This window comes from Symphalangus syndactylus, chromosome 7 (assembly GCF_028878055.3).
Source record: "Symphalangus syndactylus isolate Jambi chromosome 7, NHGRI_mSymSyn1-v2.1_pri, whole genome shotgun sequence".
Lineage (NCBI taxonomy): Eukaryota > Metazoa > Chordata > Mammalia > Primates > Hylobatidae > Symphalangus > Symphalangus syndactylus.
The window spans coordinates 119,187,276-119,203,216 of NC_072429.2; the positions used below are offsets into that span (position 1 = coordinate 119,187,276).

At 32.1% G+C, this 15,941-nt stretch overlaps 1 protein-coding gene across 1 annotated transcript in view; it reads right to left on the minus strand.

Moving 5' to 3' along the window:
* The window catches only part of MRPL13 (mitochondrial ribosomal protein L13), a 48,679-nt gene that overhangs the window by 17,142 nt on the left and 15,596 nt on the right, over positions 1–15,941 (minus strand). Inside the window, exons 4-6 of the mRNA XM_055287142.2 lie at positions 13,151–13,211; positions 7,682–7,768; positions 1,798–1,919 (exon numbers count right to left, since the gene is read on the minus strand). Of these exons, the coding sequence (XP_055143117.1) occupies positions 1,798–1,919; positions 7,682–7,768; positions 13,151–13,211 (270 nt within the window). The remainder of the gene's footprint in view (positions 1–1,797; positions 1,920–7,681; positions 7,769–13,150; positions 13,212–15,941) is intronic.

Below are 15,941 nucleotides of genomic sequence, written 5' to 3' on the forward strand. Positions count from 1 at the left end.
CAGAAGTATGGACTGGTGTAATTTACAACTGAAGAAATTGAGTTGAGATGAAGAAACTAAGGCTGAAAATGACAGATGACTTACTTAAAGTTATATAGTCAGCTACTATAGAGGTAAGATTTGAACCTTGGTTTGGATTTTTCTAAAACTTAATTAAGCTATTCATGACAATTTCACAATTAATTTTTAGGGAAAGAGCTCATGTCTTCATTCTTTCAAAAACACTTACTGGGTGCCCATTATGCGCCAAGTACTATTTCTAAGTGTTTCTAAGTATTTCTAAGATGTAAATGTTGAACCAGACAATGTCCCTGCCCCCTTGAAGATGACATGCCAATGCAAGAAGGGGCATTCCAGCAGAGTTAGGAGCATGACCCAGCAGCTAGTCACTCAGGCTTGAATCCCTAATATGCCATTTATAACTATGTGATATTAGTCAAGTTACTTTATCTCTCTGTGCCCACGTTTTCTCATTTAAAAAATAAAAATAAAAATTGTACTGACTCACTAGATTGCTCTGAGGATTACTAGATTAATACATGTAAAGCACACAATAAATGCTTTATTAGTGCTTGCTATTTTTATTATTGCCATGACTGTAGAGAGACAAATAACAGACACGTATATAAATAAATTTATCACTATAAATACAGTAGTGATAAATGCTGTGAAAAAAATGAAAAGTGGTCTTTGCTTCATATTTTCTAGAGATTCTTTCCTAAAGTCACTTATAAAAGATGATAAAAAAGTCTTAATTAATTTATTCAATAAATACTAGCTGAGTGCCTATTTTTTTTTTTTTTTTTTTTTTTTTTTGAGACGGAGTCTCGCTCTGTCGCCCAGGCTAGAGTGCAGTGGCGCAATCTCGGCTCACTGCAAGCTCCGCCTCCCGGGTTCACGCCATTCTCCTGCCTCAGCCTCTCCAAGTAGCTGGGACTACAGGCGCCCGCCACCGCGCCCGGCTAATTTTTTGTATTTTTTTTTTTTTTTTTTTTTTTTTAGTAGAGACGGGGTTTCACCGTGGTCAGCTGAGTGTCTATTTAATTTGTCCAGCACCATGCTCAGTGCTAAATAAGACAAATATGTAACTCCCTCATGAAGTCTAGCAAGAAAGACAGATAGTAAACAGATAATTACACAAATATATAATTAGGGTAAATCAGTAAATGGAAGTGTACGGTGAGAACCCATGAGAGCCTAATCCGGTTCAAAGATTACAGGAAGCACTGCCTGAGGAAGTTAAATGCTTCATCATCTGGATAGCCCTGGCAAAAAAGCCTAGAAACAACTAGATGGGAGAAAGAATGTTACATCTTAGCAGCTTTATGGCCTTAGGTAGAGGAAACTGTACAGAGGAGAGCAAAAAGTATTTTTTTGTTTTTCTTTTTGGACCAAGACAACAAGTATCCAAAATTAATGACTTTTCATTAGATAATATTTTTAACTTAGAAACAATGTGGAAAACTGAGAATCATTACGTTTTAGATTAATAACAATTCATATATCATTCCTAAAGACTACCATCAGTCCAAGGAAGGTCAACCCAAACAAAATACTTGATAATTATAGGAACCTATGAACAGCCTCACACTTATCTAGCAAGGTCTTAATTCTTAAAAATTTTTGGTTCTAATACCTACATCTAGAGTTTATTTGTAGGTAGTAGCTGCTGAGTTCCCAGGGGAGCAAAAAAATGAGTTCACTTTTCCCGCCCTCAAGGATCTTATTTAATCATATGGCTGAGGAAACAGAGGATATCAAAAGAAAAAAAAAGACAAGAAGAAGGGAAACACTTACGGAGTCCACAATCTTGGGAAGGCATCTATTTCTTCTTGTGTGTACTCATCTAGACGTTTAGGTATTTTTCGTGGTTGAGGAAGCTCCTCCACTAAATTCTTAAGAATATCTTCTGGAATATCCTACATTAAAAAAAATTTAGACTTAATTTTCTTAAAATATCTTTCTTAGCAATAAATTACTAATACTTAAGTGTTACAAAAATAAGCAAAAGAATGTTCATAGAATAAGGAAAACATAAAATCTTTAAAATAAAAACCTTATAAAAATTCCCCAAAAGTACATTAGGTTAATAATACAAGTAATCTCATTATAATAAGATACCTATTTTTTTAATGTGCTGTTTATTTCCCTCTTTTCAATTGCAAAAAGATACTGCCATGGCTCATTCTCATGCTTTCTCATCTGACTAGTATATGTACTGGGTCTACTGGGTGTAGTGCCACTACCTTTCAATCAGTGCTCCAACTGTGGCCAGAAAAAAATTTGAAAATGAAAATCTTTGAGTCATTTATTTATCTAAGAAACATTTATTGAACTTCTAAGAACCAAAAATTGTGCTAGGTGCTGGCCATATAAAGGAAAATAAAAAGATCACACCTTCTAAAGGCTTATAATTTTTAAAAAGTCATCTCTCAGCTTAAAATTTTTCAGGATAAAGCTCTAACTCCTTTGCTAAACTTGCTTAGTTAGACAGTGTCGTTACCACTAGTCCACCTCTCCAATGTCACTCTCCACAGACACACCCATGGTTTCTGACTAATCAACCTCCTCAACCTTTCATGTGTTGCTTTAGACTCAAATCATGATATCTTTATTAATTGTATTCCCCTGACCAGGACCACTTTCCCCCTATTATGTATCCAATATTCAGAAAAATGAAGAGAAGAGTTGGAAGATTGACCTGCCAACAGTAGACAGAATGAACTGCAGTGGAGAAATGCTGGAGACAAGAACAGTTAAGTGGCTGTTTCAGTAATCAATGTAAGATTTTTTAAAGTTTGAGTTTAGATACTGAAAGGCACACTAAAGAGTAAAGCACATATCTAAGACATTTTAAAAGAAGAAAGCATTGGAACTAGACTAAGGAGGAATGATAAAATGAAGAGTGTGGGTAACCAAAAGAATGAACATTTATATTGTACTCATGACGCAGAAATAAGGCAGCTGGGAGAATGAACTGTATTGTGAGACTGGATGATAAATTAATTTTGGGAACTCTATTTAAATAATGGTAAGATATCAGTATGGAAGTGTCTTATAGGCATTCTTATAAGGAGAGTAGATATAATTCCCTCTTCTCATTATAGTATGTGTACAGGAATTTTCGATAAAAGGATTATCACACAGTAAATTACAGCTCTCTGCAGAGAGCACTATCACAAGTGGGATTCCAATATCTGGCCAAGGACATGGCATCAAATAAGGCATCACTTTGACCAATTCTTAAGACACGTTGTCTTAAGACATATTGTCTTAAGAATCGGGATAAAATTTTATAACTTTAGGTCCACAGAGCTCTACTGTCTTGTAAGCTTGTTCTAAAACCCAATATAGCGAAGTATTTATAATATTTTAAGCAATTTAAATGAATTTTAAAAATTGTGGTTTGGATAGGCTGGGTCACTATCAACATATAGAAAACACAATAGATACTATTGATAATGTGCTTCTTCACTGAAAAGCATTTAACAATATTTAACATCCTTTCTCCTATTGTTATCACTTCCTCAGTATATTCAAATCTGCACAATAATTACAGAGTCAGGGCAAGCAGAGGATGCCTGGACATATAAAAGATTGTTGGTGATACTTATTTTTTACTTATTGAAGGAGACTACCTGTCAGATATTTCCAAAGATGTATAAGTATTTCATACTTCTTTGGAAAGCCAATATAAAATTCCCTAGATCAGCTGTAAAGACAATTTCAAAAAGCTGCTAAGTGCTCATTCAGCATAGAGCATATGGAACACAGTGGCTTCCTAGCAAATGTTTGCTGAATGGAATAGAATTTTGAATAGAATGAGCCAAATTTCTTTACTATTAGAGGATTTTGCTGAATGGTTAAAATCAATGCAAAATGAGGAATCAAAGTTTTTGATTCGGCATTACACATGAAACCAGGAAGAGGGAGAAGTATCTCCTTTAATGTGCATACAGAGAAGGTAACCCATGAATGCTAACTAAATGTGTTTATGGAGATTTAAGAGTTCTCTTTGGCCAGGTGCGGTGGCTCACGCCTGTAATCCCAGCACTTTGGGAGGCAGAGGCAGGCGGATCACGAGGTCAGGAGATTGAGACCATCCTGGCTAACACGGTGAAACCCCGTCTCTACTAAAAATACAAAAAATTAGCCGGGCGTGGTGGCGGGCACCTGTAGTCCCAGCTACTTGGAAGGCTGAGGCAGGAGAATGGCGTGAACCCAGGAGGCGGAGCTTGCAGTGAGCCCAGATTGCGCCACTGCACTCCAGCCTGGGCAACAGAGTGAGACTCCGTCTCAAAAATAAATAAATAAATAAATAAATAAATAAATAAATAAATAAAGAGTTCTCTTCACAGAGAGGTGGTTAACCTAAGGGGAAAATGAAGGAAAGAGTAAGAGCAACAAACAGAAACAGGGGTCAAGTGATCACTTTTTTTGCAACTTTTTACTTTAGAAAAATTTAAATTTACAGAAAAGTTGAGACAATATAATGAACATTAATCTAATCTTCACCTAAGTTCCCCAACTGTTAGCATGACATGTTTGCTTTCTCTTTTGGTCTGTCTATATACAAACACTTTTTGGGTGAACCATTTTAGAGTAATTTGCAAATACTTCAAACTAAATATTTCAGCATGTATCTCCTAGTCTCCCTATATAACATTAAATTTTATGTTCAGGAAAATTAACATCGATGAAATACTTTTTATTTAATATACAGTACATATTCAAATTTCCTAAATAGGTCTAATATTGTCATATGTAACTTTTCCCAATTCAGGATCAGGTCAAGAATCACATGCTGCATTTAGTTACTATATTATGTTGTTTACTCTGTAGTCTAGTCTCCTTTTATCGTAAGTTTCCTCGCCTTTTCTTTCATATTTTCAAGAGTCCAGGCCAGTTATGTTGCAGAATTTCCTTTTATTTGGATTTATACTATTGTTGTTCCATGATTACATTCAGGTTAAGCATTACTGACAAGAGGCCATATAGTTTATGTTGAGTGTTCAGTGCTTCATAGCAGGAGGCACCTGATGTCAGTTTCTCCCACAGCGACCAAAGATTTGATCTCTTGGTTATGGTGGTGTCCACCAGATTTTATTAATGTAAAAGCAATGGGAAGATTCCCATCACAAATAATTGAAAAGATTCCCTTTACAAATAATAAATACTCTGTAGTGTGGTATTTGGCAACTATAAATATCCTGCTCCACAATAACCTTTTACCCAGTGGCCACAGAATATGCTGGTAATGATGGCTTTTCTAGTTCAGTATTCCTTCTATATTTTTTATATGATATTCTTCTACAGAGGGCTTTTCTATCCTCAGAAAGAAGTGAGATCATGATAAATTAAAAATAATTTTTGGATGGTCATTGTAGCCATATAATTTTTGTTTTCTTATTCAATGTAATCCCTTATTATTACCATGTGTTTTGAGGCTCACACAGTCCCGTATTTGGTCAGTAGGCACCACCTAAAGCTGGCTCCATGTTCTCTTGATATTGCTCCATTAGTTTTTGAGTATTGCCTTATTTTCTGTTACTTTCTATTATTTCACTATTATAAATCATGCAGAAATAATAGTCTTTTGCATGTGTATACCCTATAATAATTTAGTTCTCTCTCTGCTCCAGATCGTGAATCAATCAGTTCTCCAAGAACTAAGTTCCTTTTGGTAGCGAATAGCACGTGGAAAACAAGATTTGGGAACTAGTTGTGCTCACTTCTACTGCTGCTGTCATTTTATTTTTCTAATATATAAAATTTTAACATGATTAACATAAAAAAGAAATTTAAAAGATAGTCTCTGAAAAAAATCTCATTCTTTCCCTATTCCTTTGTACCCATAGTCTAGTAGTTGCCAACTTTCTCTTCCCGTGCTTTATGCAAAAAGTAGTACACATAAATACATGCTTGTATGTAAACACACATAGGTATATATGCATACAAATGTAGTATGCCATCTACATTCTTTTTTACCTTGTTTGTTTTCACTTAACAATATATCCTGGAAAGTACAACTTACCAAGTCACAAAAATATCTGTCATTCTTTTTTTTTAAAAATTGCACAATACTCGATAATTTATTTTCTATGAATAAGCATTATTTATTTTTCTTATTGTACCATTATGAATACAGTGAAAATAATCATGTGCATGTATATCTTCAAGATGTATTTTTATAAATGAGATTGCTGGATCAAGGATCAATCTTCTGATGTATGTATTTTTGTTAAATGCTACCTAATTAATTCCCAGGATTCCAGATGAGATGTACCACGTTGTGCTACCACCAACAATGTATGAGTGTGCCTGTTTCCCCCATGGGCTTGATAAAATGTATGTCAAGCTTCTGAATACTTACCAATTCATTTTTGGGAACTAGGCTCATTTATTTTATAGTCTGAAATGAAGTAATTTCCTATTTAACTGAACTACCGTGAATACCTAAAATATCTACACTCAAACGTATCTTGTAAATGAAATAAATATTATTTTTGTGTCTTTTAGAAATCATGGTTTCTAAAGAAAGTGACAATACAATCAGAAATAGGAGTTCTTAAATTCTTGCAATTTCATCATGAAGTGATCCTTGGATGATGATACTGCTCCCATACACGCTACCTTAGAGGTAAAGTGAATAGTGGGAAATTATTCTACTTATTTATTTATAGTGAAGACAATAAATCAATCATTTTGATAAAGCATGAATAACTTACTAATTATTAATAACTATTCATGTATTGTTTAAAGCTTAAACAATAAGAGCACATAAGTAGCTTGAAAAATCGTTATAACTTGGTATTTTGGAATAAATTTCTACATTATTCCTTCAGGAGGAACAAGAAGGACAATTATAACCATGGTAATGATAGCATCTAGCACTTATTGTGCCAGGTTCTGTTCTAAGCAATCTACAAGTGTATTTTACTTAATCCTTACAACAATCCTGTAAAATAGATACTATTATGTCAACTTCACAGATTAGAAAACAGAGATAAGTAACGAGCCCATGTCCATGCAGTCAGTAAATAATGGGGCACAGATTCAAAGCCAGGCAGTCTGACTTGATAAAATAAAAAATTATCTTATTATAGAAGCTTTAATATTTCATTACATTATATTAAGGAGAAAAGTTAAGTACTTAAAACAATATAATACTAATAAATAAAAATGTTTATACTTTTGTCCAAGTAATTTTTAGCTGAATCAACTGTGAGTATGAACAAAGATTCTAAAGTTAAATCATGGGAAATAATAGCAACCAAAGTTAAGCTATTTATCCATGATTCACAGAAGTTTTGCTACTGGTGACATAAAAAGTGAACTAAATTAACACTTTTTCATAGTGAATGAAATTATCAACAAGTACCTCAATTTAACAGAGTTTCTGATCATAGCTCCTTGTTCAAAAGCAAGCAGTGATTAAAATTAAAAAAAAAATTTAGATACTTTTAATTTTTAGTCCAATGATGGTTCATTTTACATTTTAAAATATTAATAGAAGTAATTATCATTTTTTATACATACATATTCGTTTAAAAATACAAAAATATTTCAGAAGTTGACATAAAATTTTTGAAAATAAGTCTGTGGCATTTATTTAAAAAGAAAATATAACATTTAATTGAAAATTTTGGAAAAGCATTGTTACCAATGACCACTGACTTACCTCATCTGGAAAAAGATGCAACCTTTCCATCATTGTTCTTCTGTGAAGGTTTTTTGGCAGCATGCCATAAATAGCTAGTTTTACAATCTGAAAAACAGATATACACAGGACACAATAAGAAAATTGTGACTTGCGATAGAAAACAAACATAATTAGAGATGACAATGAAAATGAGGGGTTTAGATTCAACACGAATATAGGAAAGAAACAGACCTAAGTGGATATGTGGAAGCAACAGACAAGAAACTTTTATTACTTTGTACATTACTATTTTCTTTTGGCTCCATTTATTGTTTATTTAGAAAAAGAAAAAAGATTAAAAGTAATCTGTATATGTGCCAATTTTAGATAGAATAATTGATTATCATATGCATTCATATTTCAATATAATTTGATGTGTGTTAAAGCTAAACCCACTAAAACAATACATGTTAGAACAGCGTTACTTTGTAAGAGGCCTTCCTCTTTTATTCTCTCATCAAATCAGACTACAAAGCCTCATTACATGCAAAAGCTAATGGGATACCATATACATTTTCCATCTATTTTCTATTAGTGTTAAGACTTTATGTTTTTGAGAGGTCATTTAATATATGTAAATATATACATAAACATATATAAATATATATAAAAAATATATAAACATATATATATTTATGTTGTTAAAAGCAATTAAAAATTTAGTTCCTTAGTCATGAAAGCCACATTTCAAGTGGTCAGTTGACATGTAGCTAGTGGCTACCATGTTTGACAGTGCAGACACAGAACATTCCCATCACGGCAAAAATTTCTACTACACAGCACTGATTTAGTTATTAGCGTTTAAATTTTTCAATGTTTTAAAAGTTGTAAATTGAAACTGACAATGTTAAGACTATCTTTTCTGGATAAGCAAGTAATTATATCCTCTGAATATCATCATAAAGGCATTTTATTGTATTAGTAGTGTTACATGGCATTTGATTTTCATGTTTCTAAAAAATTTAGTTGTATTTATTTGAATTACTAAGTTGGTATTTTAAAAATCTGCCCTATTAGAAAATGCAAACTCCACACTCAAATTTAAAAAGGCTAGAAAATGTGAAAAGATTATAAGCTAACAGGGAAGAAAAAAGACAGACATACAAATGTACATAAACAAATACAGGTGAAACAACATGTACATGCAAAAAAGTAATTCTAGCTGTACAGACATAAAGTTTTAAGAAATTCAGAAAGTAAAAAAAATAGAATAAGATAAAGTTAGTAAATATCGAAGACCTTCCTCATATAATCTATATCCCAGGGCACGTGCCATTTGTGCCACAGAAGTAACTTATTATTTATAGGAAGGGGAAAAATCAAATAGAGGAACCATGTTAGAAGAAAATACAAGGACACAGAACCTCTTAAAGAAGCTAAAACATATGACAGAGAGAAAAAGAACATAAGGAAAGGGCTAAATCGATATATTTATTTGAAATTAGAATAATCTACATCATTTTGAAAAATTTTAAATATTCAACAAACTGTTACCTATTTAACTATTAAACATTAATTAACATATTTCACAAATAGTATTCCAATACTGTACTAATAATCAGAAAGCTGCATTGTGAAACAAATTCTTTGATAGGCCACACACAGTAAGAACTGATGAGCAAATTATGTCTACTGGCAGAGGCCTACTATTCCAGACAAACACTTAGAATTTGAATTAAAAGTAAATAATAAATCTCTTCCTTGACGAGCCATTCTTTTTCAAAACATAGTAAAAATTAAGACTTAAACAATTAAAATCCTTTAATGAGGTAATAATCCAAATGGATTTAACTCTGAAATATTTCCTAAGCCTTCCTCAAACATTTTGCAATCCATTTCAATTACTGCTCATAAACAATAATTTGAAACAATTTCTACAAATGTTACCTAATACCAAATTTTTAACATGAAAAAATTATACTATACTGCCTCCTAGTGTACAGTTAACATAAAATAGAAACTTTCATTTTAACATTTAAAATATTTATAAAGTATTTTAAAAGTATAATTTATTAACAGCTGTGATATATATTATCAGGAGCCCTTATAACTTTTAATGCTATTATATACAAAGCATATTAATATTCAAAATATAATATTTTGACCTGTAAGGCTTAAAAACACACTAGTTATGAAAAAAAATTAAATATTTCCTAAGAAACAAACTCTGAGCACACTTTTATAAAACAGATATAAACAATACAAAATAAATAGTAAATCATGAAACTTTTAAATGGTATGTCAGGTCTTATTATAATAAAATATCTTTCCCCCCAACCTTACCAAGAAAATTTTAGGCAGTACTATACCAAACAAATGGTTGTATCCTGACAATAGATGTTTATTTTTATTATTTTAGGGAAACAAAAAATGATATTTTTAGGTCTAACACTTTGCTAATTTATTAATGTATTGCAGTAAAAAGATAAAATAGTCTCTAATAGGAAAAAAATGCTATCTAACCTATGAGTAAAGTTGAAAGTTTAGGTCTATCAATAGTTAAAGGAAAAATAAAACAACAGGAGACTTTGCCTTTAGCAATATTGGTGACTAATGTATGAATTAGAACTTCTCCCAGTATAATACACAAATAAATAAACATTAGTGAACCATATAAATTTTCCATCTATTTTCTATTAGTGTTAAGACTTTATGTTTTTGAGAGGTCATTTAATATATGTAAATATATATAAACATATATATAAACATAAACATAAATATATATAAACATAAATATATAAACTTATATATTTATGTTGTTAAAATTAAAAGCAATTAAAAATTTAGTTAATTAGTGAAGTTAATTAATATTGGTTATAAAAATATTTTTTAAAGTATGAAAAAAAGCTGACCTCACAAGGCTTTGAGGCCCCAAATTCATCCTTCTTGTGGGGATCAAAATCCTGTAAGTCTAAAGTTCAGCTCAAAAAACTTAGGTTGTTATAGCCCAATTCACTTAGCCATAAGCTAAGTGAATCTTTTTTGAGGAAAGTCATTTTTAACGCAGGTCTTAAAGAATTCCTGGAGATGAAGTTTCAAGGTACATGAGCCTACCAAGTAAGTTTACTGAGCAGATATTATAAATTGCGGACCTACAAAGGCCACAAATATTAGAATCAGATCTAATGCTAAGAATTATGTTTAGTATGCATAAAGAAATATAAGAGTGAACCAAAACATGATAAACAGAAGACTATTGAAACTGATCAACAAATTTGTAAAAGAACCAAATAATAAAACTTTAAGAAAGAGAAAAATGATAATTGAAATTAGGACCTCAGAAAACAGTTAATCAGATTAGACACAGGTGAAAAGATACAGAACTGGAACACAGATCTGAAGAAATTACTGAGAATGCCCCACAGAGACAGTGAGACGTGAAGTATGAAAGAGAGGTACTGAATCATGTACAATAAAATGCAACTGTCTACTCTTATTATAACCAGATTTCCAAAGGGAAGAAACAGAGAATAAAGAGACCCAATATTAGAAGATTTAAGAGCTAACACATTTCCAGAACTGAAGACACCAGTACTCAAACCAAATAAGTAAAAGACTGTAGTAGGAAGACATGAAAACCAAAGACAATGAAAAGGTCTTAAAGGTATCCAGAAAAAAAAGACAAGAGTACACATAAACAATTAAATTGACATCTGATTCATAAAAGCAATAATACAAGCTAAATTCCAATTGAATAATAGCTTCAAAAAGCTGAGGGAAAAAATAATGGAATAATGGTTATCTTAGAATTCCACATATAGCAAAACTATCTTTCAAGAATGAAAGCACAAAATAAAGAAAACAGTTTCAGACAAAAAGGGTGAGTTCGGTATTCAAAGAATGTGGCTAGAAGAATGCCAGTAAGAAGTACTTCAAGGAAAAGGAAATTGATACCAGAAGGCAGGCTGAGTTACAAGAAGGAATTGTAAGAAAAGAAAATTTTAAAAAATCAGTAACAGAATAAAACAATAACAAGAATGTTCAATTGGAAGAGTTTTTTTAAAATCCTGAACAAAGAAAGCTTGTAGATTGGGAGGGAAGGTGGCAGTTAAAAATCTTCTAAGGGCTTTATTGATTTGGAAGAAGGTAAAAATACTGATGAACCTTAGACCTATAATAAATCAATGCAACCAATCCAAAAGAAGGCAAGAAAGAAGAGAAAAAAAAAATCTAGCTACATGATGTTTACAATAAAAACATCTATAGCAGAATAACTTAGTAAAGTGTAAACAATGAAATATATGAGGCAAACACTAATCAAAAGTCAGCTAATGTAGCTATATTAATATCAGAACAAACAGACCTCAAGGTAAAAAGCATTATTGGAGATTAAGAGGATCAGTACATATTGACCCTGATCAATTGTTTAGAAAGATTACAATTCCAATCTTAAATTCATCTAACACTAAACCTTCAAAATACATAAGGCAAAAATTGACAGGAAAAAAAAAATAAATAATAAAACATAAACAAGCAGGGTGCCTACAGTCCCAGGTGTTTGGGAGGCCAAAACAGGAAGATCGCTTGAGCCCAGGAATTTGAGTCCAGCCTGGGCAATATAGCAAGACCCTGTCTTTAAAAACATAAATTAAAAATAGAATAAAGTCTGAGTGTGGTGGCTCTCGCCTGGAATCCCAGCACTTGGGAGGCCAAGGTGGGAGGATGGCTTGAGTCCATGAGCTCGAGACAAGCTTGGGCAACATAGGAAAACCCGGTCTCCACAAAAAATAAAAAGTTTTAGCAGGGTGTGGTGGTGCGTACCTGTAGTCCCAGCTACTTGAGAGGCTGAGGTGGGAAGATCCCTTGAGCCCAGGAGTTTGCGGCTGCAGTGAGCTATCATTGTGCCACTGTGCTCTAGCCTGGGTGACAGAGTGAGACCTTGTCTCCAGAAAAATAAATAAATAAATAAATAAATAATAAAATAAAATAAAATGAAAGTAGTTTTGTTTTTAAGAACTTTACTATTTTTTCCAGAATAAAATGGACAGACCTGTAAGAAGAAATTAATCTGCAATTGAGATGTTAATAAATAAAAATAAACTCAGATAATATTCGAGTTAACAAAAAAAGTCAGAATATAAGAAGAACACACTTAGCGTGTTTGAAAATATATGTATACACATACATACATACATACATATATCTCTCTCCTTTCCAAGGCATTTCAGCAAACTCATCATATACTAGGTGATCATGCAGGTATCAAAAATTAAAAAGAAAAACATCAGAATTCTTTGACTAAATGCAAAACATAATACATAGCAATTAGAAAATACATAGAGTTGAATATTAAAAATAATACTTATCAAAACTTGTGTGATACAGCTAAAGTGATGAATTTATATTCTTGAATGCTAACTATATTAAAATAATGAGAAGGGAGACTGACAAAACAGTATCTGAATTGGTCTTTCCAAAGATGATTAATAAAAAATACAAGAAACTTACTGCCACTGGATCCCTCAGATGAAGCTGAGCAGCTGTTACTTGTCTAAATCCACCTGGGTAGCTGTTAAAAGGAGCAAAGACATTAAAACTAGGCATAGGCTGATACTGTATTCTTAAATTGATCATTCTTTTATAAGAAAACTATTTTAATAAATTGTTTCTGGAAACTATGCTGTTCATTAGTGTCTTCAAAATTAAGTAGTAATCTATGCTCTTTGAAATGCTATTCTCTTAAATGGTTAACTACCATTATATCATAAAAAGTTCTACTTCTTGGAAAAATTTATTGGCATAAGTATATTTCTATCTGAATTGTAAGTTATTAATTCACTCACTCATTATGGGGTATTTATTACTATTTGATTTAACAAAGAAGTAGAAACAAGCCAGAATATTTCATGTCCCTTACCAAATTAGATAAACTGTATAAACTACGGGTTAGGTCTGGGGAAAATGTTGGTAGTCCACTTCGTTCTGAAGTCAAGTTCATACTCTAGACAGCCCGTAATCATGTTTCTTCTTAGCAGTTTGTAAAGGTCTCTAAGTGCTACATATTGGCTCTAAGTAATATAATATTTCATTGTGTTCAGATCGATTATTCTTTATAAAATGAAAAAAGTGGCAATTACAAAATATACATTGAATAGTACTGGAGACAGCTTAGCTTCCAGATACCCCAGATGCAGGTATGGAATATAGGTTTTGTCAGTGACCCCCAGTGTAATATCAGGCAACTCATTTTACCTCTCTGCATATAATTTTACTCATATGAATAAATAATGCTATCTACCTCACAAGATTTCTGGGTCAAATGAAAAAATATTTGTGAAAGGGACTGGGAAATTTAAAACAAAAACAATAAATATATAGATGTAAGGTTCTATTTTCCTAAATAGATGAAGTCCAAACGATTTTCAAGAAAGGGGGAAGAAATTGGAAAGTCAGTGTGGAATCTGCAAAAAACCTTAAGATTACCTAAATGTGATTTTTTCCATATGTTCCCTTCAATAAAATTTGAAAATATTTTAAAGATGATTTAAGAAAACACATTTTAGGAATAAAACTTATCAAAGTTAGAAGTTTGCTGAGAAAGATGGGTAGTTTTAAAATTGATATTCTTTTTTCATGGAATTTCAGTTTTAGAAAAAGAAATGCCTGTCTAGACTTCTGTTCCTGCATTCTTTCTCTCCATGGAAAAAAATATTTTACAATTTCTATGCTAAAAGATGATCTTTTCTAGTTTGAAAATTGAGATGGCAAATTCTAAAACATACCATTTACAATATATTTCAGAAGTCTGGACTTTATTCTGAAGTATTTGGAAAGCTAATGTAAAATTCTGAGTGGAGGATGACTTGAGTAATGCAACACTCAGTTGATTTTTAGTCGTAAGAAAATAACTCATTCTTTCCTCCAATATCGGATGGAATAAGAGAACATTTGTTTTAAACGCTAGCCAAGGGTTTTTCATTGAAATTCATTCAATAAACACTGAATGTGTATCATGCTGGAACTGGGGACACACAGATAAATACAACAAAATCCCGTCCTATTTAAAATCGAACAATTCTGTTGATACAACTAGTCGTTAAGTTGTATCTCTAACTCATGCCAATGTATTTTAGATGACTAAAGACTTAGATGTGAAAGTGCAAGGTGCATGCACACCCAATTCAACCAACCCCTAAAAAATTAGAAGTAAATGTTTATGAAAATCTGAACAAGAAAGAATTTCTGAGACTGGAAAACAGAAGAAATTACAAAGGAAAAGGCATGTGATAATATAAAATTAAATAACTACAGTAAATAACAAAAATTTTGTTAACAGTAAAAACTAAAACAGTGGATTAATAATATTAATAGATAAAATGTTCATAGAAAGTGATAAAGTAACACTGAAACTTCATTATTATGTAAATGTAAATTTTCGGCTGCATATCAAAAGACAACAGCCTTATTTTTAAAGATAATACTGTGCCTGCACAGATTTGGGATAACAAACATTTGTATGCTCTTCTATGGATTAGTAAACTCATGATTGAAAATACCTATCAAAAGACCTATAAATGATCATTCCTTTGATATCGAAATACATTACACTTCCAGGGATTTATTTTAAATAATCCTACATATATGAAAAAAAAATCAATGGACAAAGACGTCACAGGATACAAAATCAATGTGCAAAAATCACTAGCAAAAAGTCACTAACATTCCTAGACACCAGCAACAGTCAAGCGGAGAGTCAAATCAGGAACGTACTCCCATTCACAACTGCCACAAAAAGAATAAAATACTTAGGAGTACAGCTAATTACGGAGGTGAAAGATCTCTATAAGGAGAACTACAAACTACTGCCCAAAGAAACCAGAGATGAAGGCTGGGTATGATGGCTCATGCTTGTAATCCCAGTACTGTGGGAGGCTGAGGTGTGAGGACTGCTTGAGCCCACAAGTTCAAGACCAGCCTGGGCAACACAGTGAGCCCCTATCTCAAAAGAAAAAAAAACTTTAATAATAGAAAGCAATCAGAGATGACATAAACAAATGGAAAAACATTCCATGCTTATGGATAGGAAGAATCAATATTGTTAAAATGGCCATACTGCCCAAAGCAATTTATAGATTCAATGCTGTTCCTATTAAACTACCACTGAGATTCTTCACAGAAATAGAAAAAAATATTTCAAAATTCATATGAAGCCAAAAAAGAGCCTGAATAGCCAAGGCAATCCTAAACAAAAGGAACAAAGCTGGAGGCATCATGCTACCCAGCTTCAAACTATAGTACA